The following is a 26,333-nucleotide window of genomic DNA, read 5'->3' as shown; positions in this document are numbered from 1 at the left end:
CTTTTAAAAATCTACAGGGATAGCCTGAGGGGCCAAGGAGACACAGCCAACCTCAAGGCTGAGGAAAAGGACTGAAGATTTGCAGAAGACATTAGGAAGACTAGGTGCCACAATCTGGGTGTCTGTTACAAAAGATTTCACAGAGCTGTGAAGATGTATTTTTTGAGCACCTGGATCCAGATTCTGTTTAGTTTGTCAAATTTGAAGTATCAGAAAAAACATTTCAAAGTCCCTAATTTAGAAGATGGTGTTTTATTTCTCATTTTTTCTATAGATTCCTCTCTGTTAACTTTTTCAAATGTATAAAATTATAAGAGTAATATTTCCAAGTAACAAGCTCTTTCATGCCACTTTAAGTATTTTTTACTCAGAGAATACATCGATTCATTTGTATATACCATTTCTGAACAGAAACAATTCCTTCATTGTTCAAAACCACTTGTTTTAGAAATTATTAAATCAAGACAGATTTTTCTTTCCTCCATTTTAAGCAGCATGGGAAAGACTTGCAGAATTTACTTAATCCATTCTAGTACTAAAATGTGTCTTGGGCTGCAAGTTTCCTTGATTATAATGACAAACTTGTTATATTTTACCTACTAAAGGAAAATATCAGCAGTATGTCTTTCTCATTCAATATTTAATTTTTATTCCCATCTGTTATTAGGGTTTGTATTGGCCATAACCACAATCTATTAGCAAGTTCCATCAGGGCTTTGTTGCTGTAAAAGGTCTAGTTGGGAAAAAAACAACCCAGCTATTCTGATTTCAGGCCTGATTCTGACTAACTCCTATGAGAAAGGCAAGGTACTAAAAGATTATGGGGCAGGCCCTCGCCTTTGATAAGTCAATGGAACTTTAACAGGGGTACCTGGAGGAAAAAAAGATGTCAGGAAATGGTTAACTATGAAAGTGATTGCTTCAGACAAGTCCTGGGAAGGGCTGAGCAAGTTTACTTGCTCAAAACTGAAGGAGCTGGAGGGAAACATAGGAGTAATGTATAAAGAATGCAGGGTGACTGATGTTGCCATTTAGGACTTTTTCACCTGTCTCTTTCTTGAAATAGGAGCTGTCCTCTCCTAATTGATGATTCCCTAGACTGGGGTGGGTAACCTTCACCCGAGTGTGACATTCCCCTAGTCCATATCACTGCACAGACTTAATATTAAAAGTCCATATGCAAGTCTTTCCTATCCTAGGGCTCTTTGAGAGGGCAGTGATCAGTAATAACACAGCATGGTGGTACAGGGGACATTTCAAACAAGATTTCCTATAACTCCTTTAGAAGTAGGTGGAAGAGACAGAGGACTGAAGAGAAGGGATATTGAATACTCAAGAGTAAAGATGGACTAGAGAACAGCAGAAAATACAATGTCAATGCCTTCTTCGAAGTCCCTCCTTCTGTCCCCTGCTATCCCCTGCCCTTCCAGTGCAAGCCCATCACTCTGTGGTCTTGTGTGGCCAAAGCTTTAGGAAGTAGGTATCTTGTATTGGGCCACTACCTGTTAGTCATCTGTTTGAATATGATGCATCCACTCTACATAATAATGTTATAGGTGAATAAACCAAATCACAATTTAGCAGCAATATTTATTATGAGATTTATAAAGTGCAGATAAGCAAACCAGCGCGCTGGGTGGCGTGAGGAGACCCCTTGCTCCTCACCAGCCCCACACCCAATGAAGCAAACAGCAACTTTTTATGTCTTTCCAGCCCCCCCCTCCCATAGTCACTTGTTAGCTCTTGATTGGACCTAAATTCGCGGGCCTCGTTCTGGTTGGTTCTGTTGCAGGCCCATTTCGAATGCCAGGGACTTTCCATCAGTACTTTCCATCAATAGCTTTAATTAGTCCAATGTCCTTGGAGCTGACTATGGGAAGATGTCCAGATGGTCCAGATGTTCTCCTTGGCCCTTCTTTATCGTCTTCATCCTTGACCCTCTGATCCTTGTTTTCTTCTTTTTCTAAGGAGTATACTCACACAATATTTTTAGCAAAGCAGGATATCGTATACGTGCTCAATAAAGAAGAATACTATCTTTGCCAACTTGGGAACTGCCAGTTGCAGGACAGTCAACTAATAATAATACAGCAGTTAACTATTCCGCAGCTTACAATTCCCCAGTTCTAATCAAGCATGAGCTATAATATACAAAAGAATACAATATATATTTTGACGAGTAAATTTTACTATTGTGTACTTATTACAATAATGATTAGAGGGAGGTTTGCATATGGACTTGTCATGTTTAGCAGCACTTCTGAACTGTGGGTGCTTTCTGCTCTGCAACACGATGGCCCCCTTTGTGAGCCTTCTCCTTTGTTGTCCACTTCCCTGATACAGTTTTCAAAAACTTTAAGTACTTCTATCTTTTAAAACCCGGGATACAGCCCATAAAAACTCGTATAGGGCTTTCTGAGGGCAGAAAGGAAGAAGGGGTAGGAGGTGCCTTTGCTGCCATTTCCTCGCTGTGCCTTCCCTCACCGGCAGCCGCAAACGGGGCTGGTCACAGGCTTTTCAACCAACCGGGGCATGGTCTTTTTTTTTTTTGGGGGGGGGGGGTGTGTCTTTTTGTTGTTGTTGTTGTTGGTTGTGTTTTTGGTGGTGGGTTTTTGTTTTTGTTTTGGTTGGTTGGTTTTGAGGGGTGGTTGTTGTTGTTGTTGTGTTTTTTGTGGTTTTTTTTGCTTTTGCGTAGGGCAGACGCAAGCGCAAAGCAGCGTTTCCCGCCTTGGCCGCTTTCTGTTTCTATTCTCCAGCCTGCCTGAAGTTTCTTTTTCCCATCGCTCCCAACTTGGGGGCGGCTTCCACTTGCTCCCTACCGGCTCTCGCCGTGCTCTCCCAGGGCTGGGGCGGGTTCCGCGCACGCAGCCGGGAACGGGAACGGGACTGGGAACGGGACCGGGACCAAGAGCGGGAGCGCCGCCGGTGCGCAGCCGGCCTCACCATGACGGCGGAGGAGAAGAGAAACCTGCGGTGCTACAGGCGGTACATCGAGAGGATCCTGAACCCCGTCTACATCCTGAGCAACATGACGGACTGGCTGTCGGACGGTGAGAGCCGGCAGCGCCCGCTGCCCCCAGCCCCGCGGGTGGGAGGTCCCCGCTCCCTGCCGCCTCCCTCCAACCCCTTCCCCCATCCCTCACTCTCTGCCTGTGTTGGGCTTTTGCTTAGAGATGAAGGAGAGAGTGCGAAAGGAGGAGGAGAAGGGGGTGACGGCGGCCGCCGCGCTGTTCCTGGATACCGTGCTGCTGCTGGAGGCGGAAGGCTGGCTCCGGGGCTTTCTGGACGCCCTTGTTGCAGCAGGTCGGTTCCCACTCGCGAGCGTGGTTTTGTCCGCTTCTCCCAGCCCTGCCGGAGCCGCAGGTGCCGCCCGCGCTCAGCCGGGAGCTGGGCAGAGCAGCCAGCCCAGCGCACCCGGCATGTGCAGGTTCGCCACGCTGGCCATGGGCTTCTGCTGTCGGGTCTTGCCACACCAGGTGAGACGCAGTAGAAAAAGGCAGGTTGACGGAGGCTGGAAATAAAACCATTGGAAGGTATAGGGAGACGCCCGTGTGTGAAGCAGCTGGATTTGCCATCTTTCCTCTCTACATGTATATTCTATCATAGATTCTTGTTGGTGATATATTAGATGTCTTGAACCCCAAAATCTCATGCCATAAGCCACTTCTGGTTTAATTTCCTCACTGTTAACTATTAATAGTTATAGGATCTCAGTGAACAAGTATTACAAAATTTCTTATCATTTGGACATAGCCCAGTCTTCCCTTAAAGCAAATAATAGGTCCAGAGCAACATTTTATTAGCCTGTGATAGTCCTAATTTCTGAATTGCAAAAAATTCTTCCTTGAACGTGCTAATAGTGTTCAGTTTGGTGTATATTCAGCAGGAAACTGAAAAGGTTAATTTGCTGATTTCAAGTACTATCCCAAGTACTTGTTAATTGGGCTCGAGACTAGAATTTGGGATTAACCTTATTTTTGGCAGATGCAGTGGTAGGTGATAACTAGTCTAAAGACATGGTGATAAGTGTATACATCATTCTCCTACTCCTCCAAGAGAAAAAAAAGGAGTTAGGCAAATTCCTTCTGTGTGCCCACAAGTTCCTCTGGGACCCAGACCTGCTTTTTTCCACCCCTCAAGCAAAGCATACAAGTCCTTAAATATGCTTCTCTGCCACTAGCTTTTCCAGGACAGCTATTTGATGACTGTCTAGGCTGCAGGTGTCTGCAGTGCTGTTTGTTAAGGACTGACTTGAATCTAATACAGTAGGGATTTTTGAAGAAGGGGAAAGCCAAGGACGGGACTAAAAGATAAAGGGCTAGCAAATAAAAGGGGACTAAAGCAGCTTGTGATTCTGAATAGTATCCTGTGCTGTGGGAAATCCTCTGAAAGAGTATCATGGACTGCAAGTATCCAAGGATTTTATGATCAAAAGACAGGGGTGGTTATGGTTGCTTGAGTGATGTGACCTGTAACATTCTCTAACTCTTCTTCCTATTTGCAAGCGTTACTGTTCCTATAGCATAGGGTTTTTTTCATGCTAGACATACAAAGAAACTTGTATTCCCTTTTTCTAAGGGAAAATAGTCACTTATTAAGTAAAAATTATTTGTGGTTCACCTAGATTTTCATCAATTATTGGGTAAAATAATTTTAATTTCTCCAGTGTGGCTGAGAAAGTGGGGTTTTTTTCAGCTTGTTCCTACCTATTCTAGCTGGAGATTGAATTCATAGTAACAATTTGTCTCTTTTTCTGAAAGGTTACACTGGACTGGCAGAAGCAATAGAAAACTGGGACTTCAGCAAACTGGAAAAACTGGAACTGCACAGACAGCTGTTGAAGCGGATAGAAGCAACAATGCTAGAAATTGACCCAGTAGCACTCATGCCTTACATAAACACATGCCTGCTAGAGAGGGAGTGTGATGAGATCCTGCAGGTATGGTAAAGTCCTGGTATTTGCCTATTTTTGCTGCAGAGAAGTGCTGGCTGCCTCACCTGTGGGATGAATTGGTGCCCATGTGACAGCTGGCTGGGCAAGGAGGATGTCTGGCTACAGTCCCCTGGGGAAGGACTTTCTTTCCTCTCCTTAGAGGAGGCCTTGCTGTGTGGCTGCAGCATCCCACAGCAGTGCTGTTTGCACTTGTCATTCTTCACCACTCTGGCTTGGTGGAGAAGGAGGCATGCAAAAGGATGGCAGGCAGGGAGGCAGGATTGGGTGGCTTTGGCATCGACAGCACTCAGCTGTATATCTTTGTGGAATCCAGTCTCACATGAAGAGATCTCAGGGGCTCTGCAAGGTGCCACATTGGAGGGGAATGGGTGTCTTACTATGCCTTTGAAATAGACCCCTTCCTGGAGCATTCACACTCCATTAACGCTCCTAAAAATACAGATCGAAGTAGACAAAATGGCATTTAGGTGTTGCCTACATTGATTCTTTCTTGTCATGGGATTTGACATATTCTATTACCTTAACTGTAGCAACTACTAGAAACTTTGCGTAGCTCTTTGGGTTTTGTCAGCACCCAAAGGTAGGGTGAAATGGAACTTCTGGTCTGAAGTCATTAGCTAAATGCTGTGTCACAGAAGTTGATAGCGTTTTCATTGCCTTTGGATGTGAAGCTGCCATACTGCTACCCAGTTCTAACTCAGTGCTGTTATCAATGACTGTTAATGAGTGATGTTACCAATGATTTACTGGTTAATAATAAGTACCAATGTCCTCTGAAGGAGTCTGTAAGGTGTTCTCACTTCTTACGACTCCTGAGCAGGATGGTTTGCAACTTTTTTATTTTTAAAGTGCTGTTTCTCTATGGAGGTACATAACGTTTGGAAAGCTATGGCATCTGACCAAACGTCACGTCTACCATAAATTTTGTAGCTTTGTCTTTCCCTATTCTATAGAATCATAGAATCAGCTGGGTTGGAAGGGACCTCCGAGATCATCAAGTCCAACCCTTGATCCAACACCACTGTGATTACCAGACCATGGCACTAAGTGCCACATCCAGTCTCATCTTAAAAACCTCCAGGGGTGGTGAATCCACCACTTCCCTGGGCAGCCCATTCCAATGCCTGATTACCCTCTCTGTAAAGAATTTCTTCCTAATATCTAACCTAAACCTCCCCTGGCACAGTTTAAGACCGTGCCTTCTTGTCTTGCTGATAGTTGCCTGGGAGAAGAGACCAACCCCCACCTGGCTACAACCTCCTGTCAGGGAGTTGTAGAGAGTGATGAGGTCTCCCCTGAGCCTCCTCTTCTTCAGGCTGAACAACCCCAGCTCCCTCAGCCTCTCCTCATAGGACTTGTACTCGAGTCCCTTCACCAGCCTCGTGCTCTTCTCTGGACCTGCTCCAGCCCCTCAATGTCCTTCCTGAACTGGGGGCCCAGTTCAGTCTCAGAGGTTTATAGCAGATACAGCTTATTACAAGGACCTTTCCAGATGAAAATTCACCGAATATCTCTGTGATGTTTCAGACCTTGTGAATATTTGAGCAAATAGCCTACCTATTGATGTAGTCCAGGTAAGTTTAGTGTACAGCTAGGCTGGCAGAATTGAACCAGCAGTAGGTAAATGATTGAATTTTATTGGAAAAGCTTTTATTCAGTGAGAAGGAAATGCGATTTTCAACTGAACATCAAACATAACAAATCAATTACCAAGCAAAGAACAGTGCTTTTGATCACTCAGAACCTACAGCAATTTCTGTTTGTGGTGTGTGCAGATTAGTGAATACAGAAGCAAAGCAGCGGGGATAACTAAACTCATTGAATGTCTCTGTCGCTCGGATAAGGAAAACTGGCCGAAAAGTCTTCAGCTGGCATTGGATATGGCAGGATATTACAATGCAAGTCAACTGTGGGATTTAAGAGAAGGTAAATTTTGAATTGTTTTTATGATGCTCTTTTCCTGTTCTTGTACCAGACAGATTAATTTTTTTTCAGAAGAATAAGACCAGTTTAAAAGGATACCATCGGACTACCTTGCTTATTGTTGTCTAAAAATAAAATCCTTTGTAGAATTTATTTAAAATGTCTTTTATGTAAGATGAAATACAGGTATTATCCTATGAACAGTCAGAAATTAGTTTTTTGAGTATTTTTCCTCCCCTATGATTAGGAATAATGCCTTTTTTTGGTTATCAGAATCAGACAGCACAGGCTCTGAAGACATAAAACTAGCAAAACAGTTATCTTTTTTCTTCTCTTCTTCTGTATTTCCCCTTGTGCCATCTTTTTGGTTTCTTGAGTTGCAATAGATGCAATATTTTCTGATAAAATTTGATTAGTAATTTGATAGTCTAGAGAGTGATACACTTCGATGATCTACAGAGCAGATCATACAGTTTTTTCTTTGACAAATTGATAAGCAGCCCTTACCAAGTGACTATGTCCGTATTTTGTAAAAGTGCAGAATTGCCTCTCTTAAGATTTTGCTTTTGTCATTGAATTTACCTTTCCCTACTTGAAAAATACCGATATGAATAGCCTGCAGCATGGGAGAGTTTAGAGCAGAATACATTATTCTGCCACAAAAAAAGTTATTTTAGATAAATTGGACTTTATTTCTTCGTACCTGTATTTGCTGTCTCCCAAACCCTAAGTGTTTGTTTAAATTGTTTTTAATTAATTAATTAACTGGGACAAGCTATATTTAAGTGGTTTCTTAAGCAATATTTCTCATTTTGAAATGTTTTTATTGCTGTAGTCAAAGGGTGTAATTTCTTATCTGGAGATTTGATTATTATATATGTATGAAGTTATATACATACTTAATAGATTTCTAAATAATTACGTGTAAAATAATAGATAACAATAATACCTATATAGATATAGATATTTATTTTATTAATAATAATTTATATTATTATATCCATATAATTTATATTATTATATAGATATTAATTTATGTAGCTGGTGGCTATAGATATTATTTGGTTGACAGTTATATTTTATAAGTTAAAGGTATCACTGTCTTTTGGGGAAGCTTCCTGTAATGTCCAGCTTAACAAAGCCAAAGTCAGCCTGTTGAAGAAACGTTGTCTATACTGGAAGCATTTTACTGCTAGTGGTTAAGAAGCGTTGCTAGTAGAAGTTAATTGCAGATATTGTGTACTTTCTGGAGCTGGATTGGGGTGCAAATGTGCTTGTTCTCCCTCTCCGAAAGCAGCACTTCGTGATCATGTGTTTTGCTTGCAAAGAAACTCTTCATGCAAAGCCCAGGGATGGTTCTTTAAGAAGGTAATAATTATGAGGCCAAAGAAAATGTTAGCATCTTTGTAATCTCCTTCAATTACAGTGTAAGAGAAAGAATAGAGATAATCTTACCATTTCTAGGTCCTTTCAGAAGGTGAGGAGAAAGGGAGAACAGAGTCTTGAATTTACAAAGCTGCTTTGAACGCCTAAGTATTTTTCATGCTTGTGGCTAATGTCCATGTTACACAGTGTTGTCTTGTCAGTAAACACAGGTGATATAACTTTCCTCCCAGTCTATTATCTCCTTTGATTTTTAATGGATAGCTACAAATGCACCAAATATGTGGTTCTTTTAAACCCAAGATTCTCAGTGCTATCAATCTTCTTTGAAAGGGAGCCTGGATGCAGCATCATTTTATATAGTCTTTCCACGTCAGTAACCAACTCCATCACCTTGTCATCACAGCAGATACAACATTTTAAAATCAAAAGGATCAACAATATGCTTTTTTTCCCCCTGATTATACAGATAATGGCAAAGATGTTGATGGTGAAATGACAGGTGCCTCTGAGAATTGCTTTGAAACCACGATAACATTTGCTGAAGAAGCAGAGTGTGATAATAATCTCAGTGAAAATATTTCTTCAGTTTCAGGTAAGACTTAAGAATTAAAACCAGTTTGTGGTTGGTATTCTCCATTTTGCTAGACTCCTGAAGGACACAGATGTGGTGTGCCACAAAGGAAGGTACTGAGGAACTAGTACGAATCTCTGACTTGACTTAACTGTCTTCTGTTTTAATGCTTAAAGGATCTATGCTGGGCATTGCAAATGTTAGGGGTTGCCTCTCATTTATCACATTACTAGTGAGAAGTTCTTCTGTCAGCTCATTATGAAAAAGGTCTCCAAACACGAGACTGTTGTTGGTGCATCTCTTCTCTGATATAACTTCTTCACACATGATGAGGTATTAACCAGTTTAAAGAGCTGAATGTGGCTGCAAAGGATCTGTGCAGTGGCTGTCATAGCTCGTATGGCAAATTTTGCTCCACCAGTGGTTTCTAGTTCCTGTTCCAGAAGTGCAAACCCTCTGAAAAGACCACAATTTGAGAGAGTAATAACTTCAAAAGTCTGTAGAGCAGAAGGCTGGAAGGAATACTGTGCATACATTTGGGGAAAAATAATCCCTTGTGGGTTTTTCCTGAGTTGAAAAAAAGGACAAGATTAAGTGAGAGTTGTCAGCCAAGACCTTGAAATTAGTTCATTTTAGGAAGCACAGTTACAAAAGTATGCCATCAAACCTACACAAAATTCGTGTTTGGTTCATCTGTCCTGTTAAAAGGCTGTCAGAGAATGTTCCGGATGGACTGCAAGGGCTCTTCTACATCTATCATTTTACACAGCAGCTGTATGGGGCACAATATATTTTATGCATTTCTGTTGCAACACTCTTCACAAAAACATGGTTCTTTCCTAGGAATGGTCCATGGGTCTTCATCTGTTTATGAACCAAAGAAGGCTCGAACCTACCAGATTGAACTTGCACAGCCTGCTATCAATGGGAAAAACACATTGATATGTGCCCCTACAGGTAAGAAAATAGACATTTCTTAGAAAGATTCTCTTGATGTAGATGGCTATGAAGGATAGGGAAGGGTAAAGGTTGAGTCAAAATTTTTCAGCTGTTTATATTTAAAAGCAGTCTTTCTTGCAGTAGATCCATATCTAACCTGAAATTAATGGCCATGGGCAGCACAGAGACTGAGCAAGACAGATGTTCCTCTTGGCACTTCAGTGCCTGTATTCAGATTTCCATATTCTGACTTCTGCTTTCCCAGTCTTTGGTGTGGATTTTTGAGGTAAAATCGGTCACTGATCTTTGCAGACATTTAAGAAATTTGACTTGCAAGTTGAAGGAAAAATAGGATGAGTTAGCCTGAGGCTCCCCTGTCTTCTCTACTGCAATGCCTACAACATCAAGACAGCACAGAAATTTTGCAGTAGCTCAGGGCTGAGTTAAGAAGATTGAAGTTAGCAGGCAAAGAGAGATCAATCACTTTTTTTTGCACCCATGTTTTCCATGTTATTAGCCTAATTTTCCCCTAAGCCCTGGAGAGACAAGGACAAAGAAGAACTCTGGATGGCCTGCACAGTGAGCCTGAGTGCCAAAGGAAAAGAAGTGTGCGAGAAGCAAGACTGCATGGGGAAGGAAGGAAGCTGAAAGTGCCCAGTGTCTATACCATTGTCTGGTTTGATGTGAGAGCACATGCTAAGAGCAAAACTAGATTCAGTGATTTCAAGGAACTCAAATACAACTGCAAATGGGTACTAATTTCCCTCTGCTTAATGGTCTTTACTGACTGAGACTGTGAGAGAGAAAGAGACGATTATTCACCTGAATAAGCAGCAAGCATGTGTTCAAAAAAAGAGAGTCTGGAAGTGTAACAGCCCCCTTGTCAACTCCCCTTTGTTACAGGGCATCCAGATGAGACAAGCTACTGCTTACAAATGCACCCTTTCATATTAGTGCTTCACCTTTCATGTTTTTTGTTTAAAGGATCTGGAAAAACTTTTGTGGCGCTTCTGATTTGTGAACACCATTTGCAAAACGCGCCCTCTGGAAAAAAGCCAAAAGTTGTCTTTCTTGCAACCAAAGTGCCAGTGTATGAACAACAGAAAAATGTATTCAGGCAGCATTTTGAAAGAAGTGGGTAAGTGTAATTCTACCTGATGTCTTCCTCCACAGAAAATACACTTCCCTTTAGGTCACCTGTAGCTAGGGGCAAAATGTAACGAGTTTACTGGTGAACAAGATTGTTTCATGTTAACATAAGGATGATGCCTAGCTGCAAGAATAGCAATGCTATGGCAGACTTTGGAGAATCTGAAGTCTGCTTTTTGAAAAGTTTAAGCACTGGTTGTTGCACATCTATGGAAATGGCTAAAGTATATCTGTGCTTGTCTCTGGGAAAGGGTGAATTGTATTCTGTCTTGAGATTCCTTTCATCTCTGCTTCCAAAGATGAGGCAGTTCCAGGCAGCAGCAGTGAGATTCCTCTTGTCATTCTCAGAGTCTTTCTTTTCCAAATGGAAGGAACCAAACTGCTTTGATTTTTCAACCTCTAGTCAGAAAATGAAAGTCTATCTTTCAGATGGGACTGAAAATTGCTTAGAGGGGCATTGACAACCTATAGCTTCTGATTTTGAAGGACCTGATTACTGAACATCAACATATATATCCTTATAGCTTATAAGAAAAGGAGACTGTTGAACAGAAAACAGTCCCATGATGCCAGACCTACACAGAAAAGGGATGTTACATGAGAACTAACAGATGCACCTTAAATATACAAATTCATCACTCTTCAAATCTAATATATTTCAGTTAATGGTAGTTGAAATCCAGTTGCTTACCCTCAGCAGTTTCCTGTCTCAGCTTCTGTGGTCAAACTGCCTGCTCCAACTATTTGACATTTAGAACTTAGTAACTACCTTTCAGGCTTGCTAAAAAGTCCATTCTTCTAGCTTTTTTTGCCCTGCAAGATACCTTTTTTCATACCCTATTTTTTGCATCTTCTTCCCAGATATACTGTTCAAGGAATATGTGGTGAAACAGTTGCAAATGTCTCGGTAGAACACATTATACAGGACAGTGACATCATTGTGCTCACGCCCCAGATTCTTGTGAATAGCATCGAGACTGGGATCCTTAGCTCTCTCTCCATCTTCACTCTGATGATATTTGATGAGTGTCACAACACCACAGGCAACCACCCTTACAATGTGTTAATGACCAGATACCTGGAACAAAAATTTAACTCCTCTGCAAACCAGCTGCCTCAGGTAAGGCCCGTGCTGTCAGGGGTGGAAACCTTAAAGAAAAGTATTTCACAATGCAGTCAGCAAAGCCTGAAGTCTTTCTTGCCTTTTGTGCTGATCCAGTTCAATCTCCCATTTAACAATGGCTGCAAATTGGAACAGTAGCATCTGGAACACTTCTTCATTCCTGGACACTTCCAGGCTTTTTTCCCATGTTACATCTTCTCTGCAGCTGCCAAGGGCTGTTCAAGCATGACAGGGACTGGAGTATGTGAGAGCAAACAGGAAAGCTGAACTGGAAAAAAGCATGTAATTTAGTAATCTTCTTGTCACCTCTCCATTGCTGTCTTCTGTGACAATAAAATGGAGCCACTGCCTCTCCTGGCAGGAGGATTTCATCCAGCTGAGACGACATCTCTTAATGAATGCAAAGGATGGTTCTGGGGGTGGTTTGCTGTTTCTCTGTATGATAAGCACTGACAAATACAGCTGGTTATGGGTACAAGTGGCTGGATAATTTATTTTAAGTTTAGATACTCTGAGTGCCTTGGAGAGGGCACAAGTGCAGACAAGATTTCGCTCTCAAGGTTTCATGCTTGCCTCTTGTTTACTTCTGTTGCTTGTTTTATTATCTTGTATTTGAAGATGGTGGCACTTTGGTGACTGGTAATAGCATCTCCTGTTTTTATTCCATTTGTGACAAAGGAGCAACCACTGCTATTCATCTGTGTGCTCAGATTGTAGGTTTAACTGCCTCTGTTGGAGTTGGTAATGCCAAGAACATCAAGGAAACTATAGAGCACATATGTACCCTTTGCTCCTACCTTGACATACAGGCCATATCCACTGTCAGAGAGAACAAAGAGGATCTGCAGAGATTCGGAAACAAACCAGAATCACGTAAGCATACTTCGTTTTTATTTTCCTGGGATATGCAAAGCACCATGATGAAGGCAGCTATCCAATTCCCCTTTTTTAGATTAAGGTAGAAGCTTAAGACTAAGCTGGAGCTTTGCTTTCTGCTAGCTTGAAAAGAGTTTAGGCTTGCATTTCATTGTTGCCGTGCAGTAAGGCAGTGCTCACTGGGCACATTCTCTCTTTGCTGTAATCCACATTCCCTTTTTTTTTTCCAGTTCTGCTAGTGAAGACTGGGGGCAGTTTCTTTCTGTGCAACTACAATACTCACTAACAGTAAACCTGATTGTGATTACATAGAGCACTATAGATAGCATACTTCTAGACAAGAATTTGTTCTGTGCTGCAGAAAATGTTTTACTTACTTAGGCCACTGACTTCCATTTCTTGTCTCTAGATGTCAGATGGGTTAAAATGCGAGCTCAGAATCACTTTGCAGACATTATCTCAGGTCTGATGTCTGAGACAGAGGCGATGATGAGGAAGATTTACTCAGAGGGTAAGATTCTGTAATATGCCTGTACTGCAATTCACTGATTATATCAGTGTGAATCCTATAACTGCTACAACAGTCACTCCTTTTCCACTTTCTTTCTACTTAATGTTTAACTTGCCTTTAACCAATATTTCTTAAATAAGAGATTACAGATAGGACAGTCAACTATTTTCCTGTTAAATATGACTAGTTCAACAATCAGAAATCTTTTTGCCTGAATTTCAACCTGTGTTTCATGAGCTAAGAATGGTATGCTTTTGACACTGTCAAATCCTTCTGAATTAAAAGAATCTGAAATAAAGGGGCTTGCATTCAAAATGCAATGAGCTGGATTTCTTTGATGAGAGGTATCTGTATGTTCTTATTTAAATATTTCTGCAACTCCTTCATACCTGTCTCTGTTAGGAAAACGAGAAGGGTCACAGCTATGGTGCTATTTCGGATGTTGTAATTTCTTCCTTATAGCAAAAGTTTATTTTCACACTTGCTGCTCTGACACTTCTTGTATTTTCTCTGACCTCTGAGTTGCGCTCAAGAGTTATTTCTATGTCCACCTTTTCCCTCCTCTTTAGGCCTCTGGGTTACCCCTACTTCCACTGTTTACCAGGCTTCCATTATTTTCTATTGAGAAGCATTTGAGGTAGTTTTCTAGAGTAGGATCTATGGAACATGAACAACACCAGAGAGAGGATATGCCCACCCAAGAAACTAAACAATTGTCAGTAGGATTCCAGCTTCAGGAGCTATAGTACAGAGAGGAAAATGCATGACTGTGAGAAGATCATTAAGTCTCATGATCTTGACACCTAATTCTGCAGTCCTTCAGAAATAAACTGGTCCTTTCTGCTTTTGCAGAATTCTTAAATGGTATCCAGTAAGTGGCTATTATAAAAAATTTGAGAGCTGAAGGGGTACAAAGTAGAGACCCCTGGATGGCTACGCTCAGGATCAGTCTTGGTCTCTCCAGCTCTGAATTAGAGCATGTTGTCTGTGCTTAGACTGGCTTTTAGCACACTGACTACAGTGCCTTAAGCCTGTTTACCTCAGTTCTAGATTTCCTCCCCTGCCCTCCACTCCACTTTCCAGATATTTGAGGGTGAACTATATTCTGGGGTAGGAAGGGAAAATTAAAAACTTCACCCAAAAAAAAACCCTCCACCCAACCAAAAAAAAAACCCAAACAAAACAACCATCCCAAGAAACCCCATCAAATAACAAATGCAGTGAAAATTTCAAAGTTCATTTTAACTTAAGCAAACACTTCTGAAGCTTATTTCTACCTCACAGTTCCTCTTGCATGAGTGCCATTGGCTTCTCCCTCTGTGGACCCTCTGATTACTGAAGTCTGTGAAGCACTCAGGCAGAGTAGGTATGCAAAAAACAGGTACTGCCTAGTTCTGCCACAAGCACAGGCCCTTGGATAATATTCTTGTGGACTTTCTGACAATGAATATTTAACTGTTGAGTAGCTGGTAATTCGAGGAGCAATGCACATGCAGGTTTTTGAATACTGTAGGCTTCTTATAGGATGTGAGCTCTAATTTTGTTGCTGAAGTCTCTGCAGATGCGTATAGGTACACAGATCCTCAGTTGCATTGTACTGGGTTAATTTTAGCCTAACATCTGGGTATATGTTGAAACACAGAGAGTGTAGAAGACACAGACTCTTCACAGATGGTTCTCAGAGGCAGGACAAGAGGCAGTGGGCACAAACAGAAATACTTAAATATCAGGAAGAACTTTTCTGCTGTAAGGTGGTCAAACACTGGAACAGGTTGCCCAAAGGAGTTGAAGTCTCTGTCCTTGGAAGAACTCCCAAGTCCATTTGGACATGATCTGGAGGGACCAGCTCTAGGTGATCTGCTTTAAGCAGAAGGTTGAACTAAAGATCTCCACAGACGCCTTCCAGACTCAGTGGTTCCGTGATTGTATCGTGACAGCGTTCTTCTGCATAGGCTTTTCAGAGCCAACATTAATGGGAAGTGTGTTATCCTCTAGCTAATGGTTATTACTTACTAGTCAAGATGAACAAATGTTTTTTTTTTCCTCCTTCTTTACTAGATACTATCTCCCAAATCAACAGGAATGATTTTGGAACACAGAAATATGAACACTGGATAGTTCTCACCCAGAAGAAATGCAGACTGTTGCAGCTGGCAGATAAGGAGAAGGAGAGCAACATTTGTAGAGACCTTTTCATTTGTACCGAACACTTGCGGGTAAGTGTGTATCTTCTTTCCTTCCACACAGAGGTGGAGTCATCCTATTCATTCTGATACAGGTATGTTCACCTAGAAGCAGGGGTTGAACCTGATTGCTTTATTTAGAATCATAGAATATGCTGAGGTGGAAGGGACCCATCAGACCATTGAGTCCTGCACAGGACACCCCAAGAGTCACACTATGTGCCTGAGAGCCCAAACTCTTCTTGAATTCAGACAGGTTTGGTGCTGTGACCACTTCCCTGGGGAGCCTGTTCCAGTGCTCAACCACCCTCTGGGTGAAAAACCCTTTCCTGATATCCAAACTAAACATCCCTTGACTCAGTTCCATGCCATTTCCTCCAGACCTGTCACTGGTCACCAGAGCAAAGAGATCAGTGCCTGCCCCTTTGCTTCCCCTCGTGAGGATGTTGAAGACTGCAACAATTAGACATAGGCTAAAGCATAGCATGGAAGACTTGTGTCTTAATATGCTCACTAAGAACAGATTAATGCAGAGGAGACTTTGTAGTGCTTGTGTTGTCATGGAAATGGAAGAACATCACAGGTTTATAGTACTTAATCTAGGTAAATAAAATCTGTGTTCATCCTGTCCCATGGAAAATGAGGCTTAAATGTGTATGTCTCTTTCTGAGCAGAAATTCAACAATGCTCTCATTATCAGTGAAGATGCACGCATCGAAGATGCTTTAGCCTACCTAAATGAATTTTTCACAAATGTGAAAAATGGACCATATACAGAGTTAGAGAAGCAACTGACGGACAAATTTCAAGGTATTTCCCACAGTACCTGTGACAATTGCAGGGGAGAAGAGAGTTTATGCTAGGATGGTATAGGTGTTTTCTTCAGAGTAAGTGCAGTTGTTTTTCATGAAATGGCACTTTTCAGAAGATATAGTGTCTGTGTGGGTGCAAATGTAGTGTTATAGTGGGGAGGGGGACTAATTTTCTGGGACTGCAAGCTTCTGGTGCAAGAGCTAAGAAAACAGTAGTAATTGTAGCTGGATGCTGTAGTAGGTTCTTAAATGCCTGACCTGGAGATAAGGCAGACGTATCCTTCCAGGTGGGCCCCACAAGTATGGCAATACTTTATGATCATGGATGCTGGCATCATTAGATAAGCCAACATACAATGATCAGTGCACTGCCTGGCCTCCTGTCCAACGCTCCTGGATAAATCCCAGGCTTCTGGGTAGAAGCAGAGCGCCCTTGTACCCTTCTGATTGAAAGTTAGAGGTGGCACTGTTCTCTGCCTTCTGATTTAGTTAGCACTGGACTATATTCCAGCTTGTCTTCTGGTGTGTTGCAGTGTTGATTGCAATTTTAAATCACTGGGCTGTCTGCCTTTGTGTGTCCATTTTTTCCTAAGGAGAAATAGCAGTGCTCTATGCAAGAACTGATTTTGTTTTGTTGCTGTGTTTTGATGCACAGTATATCACAGAAGTTCTCCTGTCAGTTTGCTACAAAATGTGAGAAATTCATAATTTTGTTTTTCCTGGGGTTTTTTTTGCATTTAACCAACAGCTTTCTCTGCTAAAAAGAGAAGCTAAAGAGAATATGTGTGGTATTTGAAAGTAGGTTTGTGTGGGAGTTCTGCTTTCTGAATTAAAGGAGGTAAATTATTCAAGACACCTCTTTTTTTCCTTCAGAGAAAGAACCAGAACTGACTGCCCTTTCAAAAGATGAATCAAATGAGAATCCCAAGCTGGAAGAGCTTGCTTCCATCCTGGACGAAGCATATCGCTATAACCCACAAACTCGCACTATTGTCTTTGCCAAGACAAGAGCCTTAGTAGCTGTAAGAATTCCATTTTAAAGCTCCTAAAATGGGAAGTGGGAAAACATAATGCCTCATCTATTACCCTTCCCATTTTGATCTGAAATAGAAAAATATGCATATATTTGATCTTCCTAAATTTATCTTTTTTCTTTTCTGAAAACTATGGTGCAGGGGTGGTGTCTTTCATCACATCTTACTACATGTCATAGTTGATTATTAAGCCACCAGATTTTTGCTTTAGGTCTAAAGTCAGTTTTAACAAGATGTGTTACAAGAGTTTTGGCTTTAATGTGGCAGTGTTATAAATCAGCAGCTCTACTCTATTACTGATGGCACGTCAGGAGGTATTTATACATTTCCCAGAGGATTTGTATGGGCCTAAAAGAGGTTTGTGTCCTAGCACCTGTTTTTGATCAAGAAAAAGGAAAGACTTTGTAGAGCAGATGTTCTCTGGAGTCTTCTTATCACTGATCTATTTCATACTTGGCTAGGATCAAGGATGTAGGCTGGATGACCTTTTTTTCTCCCTTCCAATGCCTTGTTTCCAGAAAATGTTCATGCTTGAAGTAAATGTGCTGCTAATCATTAGCTCCAGTAGCTTTAAAACATTTACTGCAAGGTATCATTAGTCTCTGGCTACTGTCAACAGATTTATCAGCTGAGAGACACAACTGCCTGTTTTATCCTTGGGTATAGACATGCTGGACAAATTGCAAACCAGAAAAAAAGTAAAGGCAGGGTAAAGTCCAAACTAACAATACCAAGCATCTGTCGGCAGCTTTTCAATTCAGATTTAAAATCTACCATGGCTTGGCTGAATTTTGTTTTTCTGTAAGAGCAGTTTGGAGGCGCTACTTCCACTGCGTAGTGAGAAAGTCTAGTTTGTAAATAGCAGCTCCTTTCCTCTGCTCCCAGAGGTGTAGCAGTCAGTGATCTGTTTGTTTATAAGAGAAAAAGGCATACTTTGTAGCAAGGAAAGGCTTATTGCCCTCTAGCCAGCCTTTAAGTTGCAGGAGTAGAAAAAGTGGAAATAGTTGTGGCATGGTTCAATCTGGCATCACAGCCTTCCTTTCTCACCTATCATAAATATTCCCTCCTGACACACAAGTTCCACCTTCTTTTCTGCTTTCAGTTCTTCTTTTGGAAGTATTCGTTTTCTAGGCAAACATAGGCAAGCTTTACCTGTCTATCTCAAACTAGCATTTGATCTGGACAGAGGATCTAACTCCCTGATTTGCTTTCCAGGCTTTGAAGAAGTGGATGGAAGCAAACCCTCTACTTAGCCACATAAAGCCAGATGCGTTGATGGGTCAGGGAAGAAGAGAACATAAAACAGGTACACAGATTTGCACTGAGATATAACATAGGTTGAACCTATGGAGGCTATGCTGCTGAAATGGTTCTGCTTTTCCTGTGTTCATCTTCTGTGCTCTTAAACAGAGGAAGGTCATGCAAGTTTGCACTTGTGTTCTTCCATATCTAGGAGACCTTTAACCAATCCTAAGTAGAAGACCCTTGCCTTTTCTATCCAGAATCTGTAGTTAAAGCAGCAGTAACACTGTCAGTGGCCCTTTTCTGCAAGATTCTTTTGCTAGTTCAAAAGCAGTTTAGAAACTTCACTATCATGGCTTCTTGTGATTAATTCTAGTATTTTCCCTGTTCCTTTTATAGATCCCTCTCTTATTTTGTGTTTGATAGAACAAAGACATTTTAAGGTAAACAGAAGTTACAGCCAAAATGCTTTATCTACAGCTTAAGTCAAGAATTAGCTTGGGTTTTAACTAAGCTGTATGGGTCTCTCCAGTAAAGATCAGCTGGGTGTTTTGTCTGAAATGGTGTTTCCCGGGATGACAATTCCTGTGACACAACAACAGGAATCCCTGCTTAGGGGGTATAATACATGCCCAGCTGCATATGCAGACTTAAGGTAGTTTTCCAGTTCAAGAGGACATACTAATTTCTAATCACTTAAATAAGAGCAAATTCAGGTATCTTGCTCTTCAAGATAGGAACTCTTCAGTGCTTTTTTTCCTGCCATTGTTGTTTGTTACTGTAGGTATGACCCTGCCAATGCAGAAGGGTGTGCTGGATGCCTTCAAAACCGACAAAGACAGCAGACTGCTAATTGCTACATCTGTTGCTGATGAAGGCATTGATATTTCTGAGTGCAACCTTGTTGTGCTCTATGAGTACTTCGGTAATGTCACCAAAATGATCCAAGTCAGAGGTATGGAATGTTAGAGTTATTACTTTAGAAACCTGTTTTGGCCTATAAATGGACATGAAGTGCTACTGAGCGGCACACTGGAAATACTATAGTAATATGTGCATGTCTTGCTGTTGTTCTTCTGTGCCCCAGAGCAAAGTCAGATGAATGATGGGACATGACAAATTTGTTCACGGAGCCGCATCCTTGATGTTGTGTGACTTTTCTTTCACCAGGCAAATTAGCCATGCTGCACTAGGTTATTGAACTGTTGAGGACTGATACCTCAAGTAGATAATTTTACAAGTAAGCAGAACTATGGCTGGAAGAGCTGTAGTCAGAAATAGTGCAAATCATTCCGTGACAAAGGACTGCTGTAATGGAGTTTCATGTATTGCCTTGGCTTCTGAAGGCCTTCTCCTGCCCACTTACCAACCCAGCTACTCCAGGGTACCTGAGGCCTTCACATGTGCAGACCTCTAACATTTAAGACCAAAAAAAGGCAAAAAAAGGAAATATCTTGGCTTGTCCAAAGAAGTATGTCAAGAATTTGATCTTGAATTTTGGTGATTTTACAGTACGGCCACTGGAGGGGAATGAAGAGCCACATTAAATACTCATTTCTGCTTAACATTCCTAAATAGCATAAAACTGCCTAGTCTTTCAAGGGTGCATCTGAAATATTTTATCCTCTCACCCAAGTAGTTAACATTGTGACTTGACAAGAAGTGATCTCTGCTGTACTTAGTCTTCTGTTTTCAGGGTTTGTGTCCTGTGATTTTCTTATCTCTGTCTTATAATGAAATAATTGGCCCAGAATTCACCTGTATGGGTGAAAGGATAGTGTTTATTCATAAAAAGCCATAAAACGTCCAAAGGAAACAGGTTATGTCAGTTTTAAACCACATACAATCATGATTTTTGTGGAACTGGAGCTTGAGAGGAAATGTGAACACTTTTTATAAGTGAAATACTTCTAAACTGGTATAAGATCCCTGTAGTTCTTAGTTTGCCTGTGTAACAGCAACAAAAACCAGGCAGGCAGCAGCCAGCTGGCAGAGATGGCACTTGCTTTGTTGTCTCTTTTCTTGTCAGCACTGTATATCCAGCTTCTCAGGCTTTTGTGATATACAGGTTTGGGGTTTTTTTAATAGACACCAATTAGCAAGGCAGAAACTAATAAGTAAGACTGAGATTAACTTCTTCCCTTTATCTTTTTATTTTACACCACAAGAAGAAAGCAGGATTCTATACAATAATTGAATTTTAAAGTATGCCTGAATCTAGCTGAGGGAGGCCACAGAAGCAGGCACTACAATACTGGCTGGGGGATATCCATGAGGATACCTGGAATGGGACATCTTGTTCTGGTTTGTTATTGAAGAAGAAAGAGCTGAGAGAATGTTTTTTAGAAGTAGCATTACCTGAATCTGAACACCGGAAAGCAGCCATGCAAAAGGCTCTTATGGCCAAGCTGCCACATTTGCAAATGTTGTTAGGAGTAACTAAAGAGAAAAAATGTGTTGCTGTATAGGTCGTGGAAGGGCAAAAGACAGCAAGTGTGTCCTTGTGACAAGCAAAGTGGAAGTGGTTGAGAATGAAAAACAGAACCGTTATAAGGAAGAAATGATGAATGCAGCTATTGAAAACCTGCAGAACTGGGACGAAACAACATTTGCAAGAAAGGTTTGTGATTTGTGCCGTTTTCATACTCAAATCTCACAGGCATTACCTATTGAGCCTTCACCTGTCTAGGGCCAAGTAATGACCTGAGGAAAGTGTTCATTGTATTTGATTTCAGACAAAGGCTAGATCAGCAGAGAAGGCACAGTGTGTACTGCTCGCTTGCAGAATGTCAGCTGTAGTGTACCTGCAAAAAACTTACAAGTTGAGGTAGAATTTATGACCTGTTGCTTAAGAACAGAGAAGGACCTGTGGGTGGTGTGACAGTTGGAGGCTGTCTTGGGCACGTGTACAAGGATGCTGTGTTGTTATGCAGCCAAAAATCAGAAGGGCCAAAGCCCAACTAGAACTTCATATGGCTACTGCTCTAAAAGACAATAAAATGTTTCTGTAAATACATTAGCAACAAGAGGAGGACTAAGAAGAATCCCCATCCATTACTAGATATGGAGGGAAGCATAGTGACAAAGGATGAAGAAGAGACTTGAGTTACTTAATGCCTTGTTTGCCTCAGTAAGACCAGTTGTTTTGGGGATACCCAGCTCCCTGAGCTGGAAGAGAGAGATATGGAGCAGAATGAAGTGCCCATAATCCAAAGGGAACTAGTTAATGACCTGCTACACCACTTAGACTCACACAAGTTTGAGATGTGATGGGATCCACCCAGGGGTACTGAGGGAGCTGGCAGAGGAGCTCAGAGAGGCACTTTCCATCATTTATCACCAGTCCTGGCTAACCAGGGAGGTCTCAGGTGACTGGAGGTTGGCCAGTGTGACTGCCCATCTACACAAAGGACCAGAAGGAGAATCCGGGGAACTACAGGCCTGTCAGCCTGACCTCGGTGCCCGGGAAGGTCATGGAACAGATCATCTTGAGTGCCATCACCTGTCACGTACAGGACAACCAGGGGATCAGGTCCAGACAGGATAGGTTTAGGAAAGACAGGTCAAGCTTGACCAGCTTGATCTTCTTCTAGGACAGGGTGACCTGCTTGGTAGACGAGGGAAAGGCTGTGGTTGGTGTCTGCCTGAACTTTGGTAAAGCCTTTGACACCATTTCCCACAGCATTCTCCTGGAGAAGCTGTCTGCTCATGGCTTGGGTGGGTGCACTGTTCATTTGATAAAAAATGGCTGGATGACTGGACCCAGAGAATGGGGGTGAATAGAGTTAAATACAACTGGTGGCCAGTACCAATGGTTTTCCCAGGGCTCAGGGAAGACTGGAATAAACCAGTGGCAGCCACTCCAAATAAAAAGGCTTTATACACAGTTCTGCCATATTCCCTTGGACTTACAGATTTCAGAGACTGAGCTGTGCCCTCTGGCCTTGGTGAAATTTCTTCTCCCACCTCCAAGGTTTGGTATGGCTGCTTCTTCTCAGAGGATTCTGTTTCTGCATTTGGTTCCCAGCTCCAGTGGTTGTTGCTTCTTTCTCTACCTGCGGTTTCTGTGGTCTCTCACGCTTGCTTTCCAAACCATGAGCTTCCCAGAGCAGCAGCGCTACTTGTGCTGTAGGGAGTTTCACATGACTTAGTCTTCACACAGACTTAAAAGCCTTATAAGCAGAGAGGTCATAAGGGGCTAGAGGGGAAGGAGGAAGAGACAGCATAAATGCTGTCCATCACATAGTCTTATTCTAGTCCTACATTCTAAACCTGGCAAATAATACCATGTTCTTTCTTTGGTATGAGTTGCTAGAACAAGGCATGTTTTGTTTTGTTTGCTTTAAGTAATAGGTTCCTAGATGTTACATATCCTGAGTCATGTTCAAGCTGACATTGGGGCTTCTCTTAATTTCATAATGATCTTGATTTTTATTTATTTAATAAAGATACGTGACCTGCAAATGAAGGAAAAGATATTACGAGATTGCAGGAAGAGAGAAACTATAAAACATGAAGTAGTGGAAGGGAAAAAAAATCTTCTGTGTGGAAAATGCAAAGCCTATGCCTGCTGTACAGATGACATCAGAATTATAAAGGTATGGAAACACATCCATGAACATCAGGAAAGTCAGCATTATTGAACCAACAGCACTGGTAATCAGTGTGGAAGTTGGCAATTTTGTGAAAACTGGACCACAAAAGAAATTCTGAGTAAATCAGTAAACCACAGGAGGAGGTGTGATTTCTTCTATAGTTTGATATATTAGTTGATGATGTCTAAGGTGTGCAAATATATATGGCAGGAATCACTTCAGTTTTCCTGAGCCCGTTTGAAACTGATGAATTTTGTGGAAAACGACCTGATCTTCAATTACATAACCTATTAGTGTTACTGCTGGATATTCACCTTCCTGATTAGTGTAAGATTGGAAGTCTCCCTGCAGTCGAGAGATTTCTCTCACCATTTCTGTCAATTAAAAATCACCCACGCAAGGTACTGAGATCAGCTCACTGTTTAATTCCTTGGCTTCTGGGACAGTTTTCAGTTTTGAAAAGCAAGGTAAACCTTGATTTCACAAGAGGAACCCTTTAATTCTTCAGTATTATTTTGTTTTCCATTCTTTAGGTAATTCACATTGCTTCTATGTATCTTACAGAGACATTCTGATTGTACTCTTTCTGAACATCAGGATGTTTTCTGTAGACCAAAGAAGGCAATACTCTCTACAATGGAAAGTGATGATCATGGAAGAGAGGCTTTTCTGGGCACTTTGAGCCTCTATAGTTCTGCAATTTGTTCTCTTGAAGCTGCTTCTATTTGTCCTGCTCTTAAAAGTGCAGTTGTGATGTGATAAGAGGCTTCAGGCCACAGCTGAGCATTACAGAGTGTTTGCCTTCAGGCACTTCCCTTATTCATCAAGAAAATATATTTGTTTTTACCAGCTGTTTTTGAATGTAGAGGGAGTTCACTACTCCTCTGCACAGGCAAGATGCACAGGCAAGAAGTTGGGAATAGCTCAGCTTTGTGAAAACTTGGTTACATTTCTTTGGCAACTCTTAAGGAGTATCTAAAGCACCTCTGACTTTTACTTCATTTTATGCTGCTGGCTTATCACCTATACCTGTGCAGATTGATCCAAGAGCTCAGAAGACTCCTCAGTATGAGTTTTTGCTTAGTACTCTGCAAATAACCCCTCAAACCATTTTAAATAATGCCTACAAACTGAGTTCTGTCATAGTTCAGCCTATATATTTTATGGAAGATGCATTTTCAGGAGGATCTAGCATTTTCAGACTCCAGCGCAAATTATAAATATGCTTTCAAGTAAGGTTTTTAATTTTTGCAATCTTTGATTAAATAGGTTATAAGCATCAACTGTAGCTCCTTCATCTTGTTAGGGCTGTTTTCTCTACCACTCCAAAGTAATTGCATCACCCCTCATGGAAAGCAGGAGTCTCTCAAAGTTGTCCATTGTCTGAATAACTCTCTTAGTTTTATGCACAAGGCTCAAATACTGCAAGCATGGTTTCTTAAAAAGCTTAGTAATTTCAAATATATATAAGCTGGTAACTGGTTATACAAAGCAATTTTTTTTGGTTTTGATGAGCCTAGACCTGGGCCCTGGTATTCAATGGATTGGGGGAAGAAAGAGCAATGAGCAAAAGGGGCTGGAAGGTGAGCCTCCTGGATGACAGGAATCACCTTAGCAGGGAAAACATACTTGAGAAGGGAAGAGGAACATCAGAAAAAAATGAGGAATGTTGTTTCTACTATTAAGGACTTCTGGCATGTGTTGTTTCAGGACTCTCATCACACTGTCCTAGGAGATGCATTCAAGGAGCGTTATATAACAAAGCCTCACCAGAAACCACATGCATTTGATGTTTTTGAGAAACAAAGCAAGATGCATTGCCAAAAAACTAATTGCCAGCATGACTGGGGGATCACAGTGAAGTACAAAACATTTGATAATCTACCAATCATCAAAATCAGAAGCTTTGTAGTGGAGGACATTGAAACTGGGACACAGATGGATTTTCAGAAATGGAAAAATATTAATTCTTCTTTGAAGAATTTTGATGAAGAAACATCCAGCTGAACTTCTCATTTTGATGGATATATCACCCTACTGCACTCAGCTGAAATACTGGATGATTGTTTTTCATGTATAAAAAACTTTGTTCTTTATGCTGATATGCTGGGCCCCTCGTCCACATCTGGCTGGACTATAAAATGCTAGTATGGCCACTAAAAAAAATTTGCTATATAATGAAATATTTCACTAGAAGTTTCACGAGAAGGATAAACATGTGCCTAAGTATCTAGATCTGAATTCTTGTGGCTATGAAGAAGCTGGTCTGAAAAAAAATAAGATCAAAATGAACGACTAACATGAAACATCTACCTTTAGGTGGTAGGCCACAGCTTCAAGAATTTTTGTATGAAACAGCATCTTCTTTGTTACTACTACTGGCTGGATTACACCTCCATGCAGACAACATGGCTTACACGTACGAACACTTTAGGCACTATTCTAGCTACTTTTAAAAAATTACTTTTAATGTTATTTTTATATATATATTCCTTCTCTCTACTCAGATTCCAGACCTTTCTGGGAAAAATGGAAATTGCTGCAATTATGAAACACTGTTATATTTGTACCCTTTAAAGCACCTGCTGATTCTACACATTTTCAATGAGGTTAATATTCAGTATTTCTGGAACCAGGAAAAGAGACATTTGCAGTTCACTTTATGCATTTGATAGTGTAATAATGTTTGTATGTAGAAGAATTATGTGTCCAAAACACCTGAACTCTGAAAAAAACTCCAAAACCCACCTTGAAAAGGAACATAATTTAAGAGTCCAAAAACGATTTAAACTACCTAAATCCTAGTCAGTGAGGCCTGCGTTCTGTTAAAGTGTTGTGTGGCATTAAAAGCAAAAGAACTTTTTAAGCACTGCTTCATGTTCCACCCCAGTCCATGCCTTTTACCGTGAAAGCTGTATGCACTTTGAACAACGAATAAATTGGATAATGCCTTCCCTCCAAAAATAGTAGGAATAACAGATTTTTGAAAAAGGCCATTTTAGCACTTTCTAATTAAAAGTACTTGCAAAATCACA

General features: G+C 41.1%; 1 protein-coding gene across 1 annotated transcript; it reads left to right on the top strand.

Moving 5' to 3' along the window:
- Window positions 1-2,737: 2,737 nt before the first annotated feature.
- DDX58 (DExD/H-box helicase 58) lies at window positions 2,738-26,333 on the top strand. Its single transcript, XM_027670294.1, has 18 exons — window positions 2,738-3,050; window positions 3,172-3,303; window positions 4,761-4,939; window positions 6,730-6,880; window positions 8,730-8,855; window positions 9,678-9,791; window positions 10,758-10,911; window positions 11,784-12,042; window positions 12,756-12,918; window positions 13,331-13,432; window positions 15,491-15,648; window positions 16,290-16,425; window positions 17,301-17,449; window positions 18,677-18,767; window positions 19,488-19,658; window positions 21,172-21,323; window positions 23,152-23,301; window positions 25,009-26,333. The coding sequence occupies exons 1-18, from the start codon at window positions 2,945-2,947 to the stop codon at window positions 25,303-25,305; spliced, it is 2,790 nt and encodes a 929-aa protein (XP_027526095.1). The 5' UTR covers window positions 2,738-2,944; the 3' UTR covers window positions 25,306-26,333.

Source organism: Neopelma chrysocephalum, unplaced genomic scaffold, assembly GCF_003984885.1.
Source record: "Neopelma chrysocephalum unplaced genomic scaffold, ASM398488v2 Primary Assembly neopelma1_96821, whole genome shotgun sequence".
In the NCBI taxonomy this organism is placed as follows: Eukaryota; Metazoa; Chordata; class Aves; order Passeriformes; family Pipridae; genus Neopelma; species Neopelma chrysocephalum.
This window is presented reverse-complemented; position numbering and strand designations above follow the sequence as displayed.

What these genes read in the sequence shown, in the direction of transcription:
- DDX58 (XM_027670294.1), top strand. Translation starts at nt 2,945, where the DNA reads ATGACGGCGGAGGAGAAGAGAAACCTGCGGTGCTACAGGCGGTACATC. An exon ending in AGTGTGATGAGATCCTGCAG is followed by an intron (nt 4,940 to 6,729) that starts GTATGGTAAAGT and finishes TGGTGTGTGCAG; the next exon opens with ATTAGTGAATACAGAAGCAA. An exon ending in AAGAAGAGAACATAAAACAG is followed by an intron (nt 18,768 to 19,487) that starts GTACACAGATTT and finishes TTGTTACTGTAG; the next exon opens with GTATGACCCTGCCAATGCAG.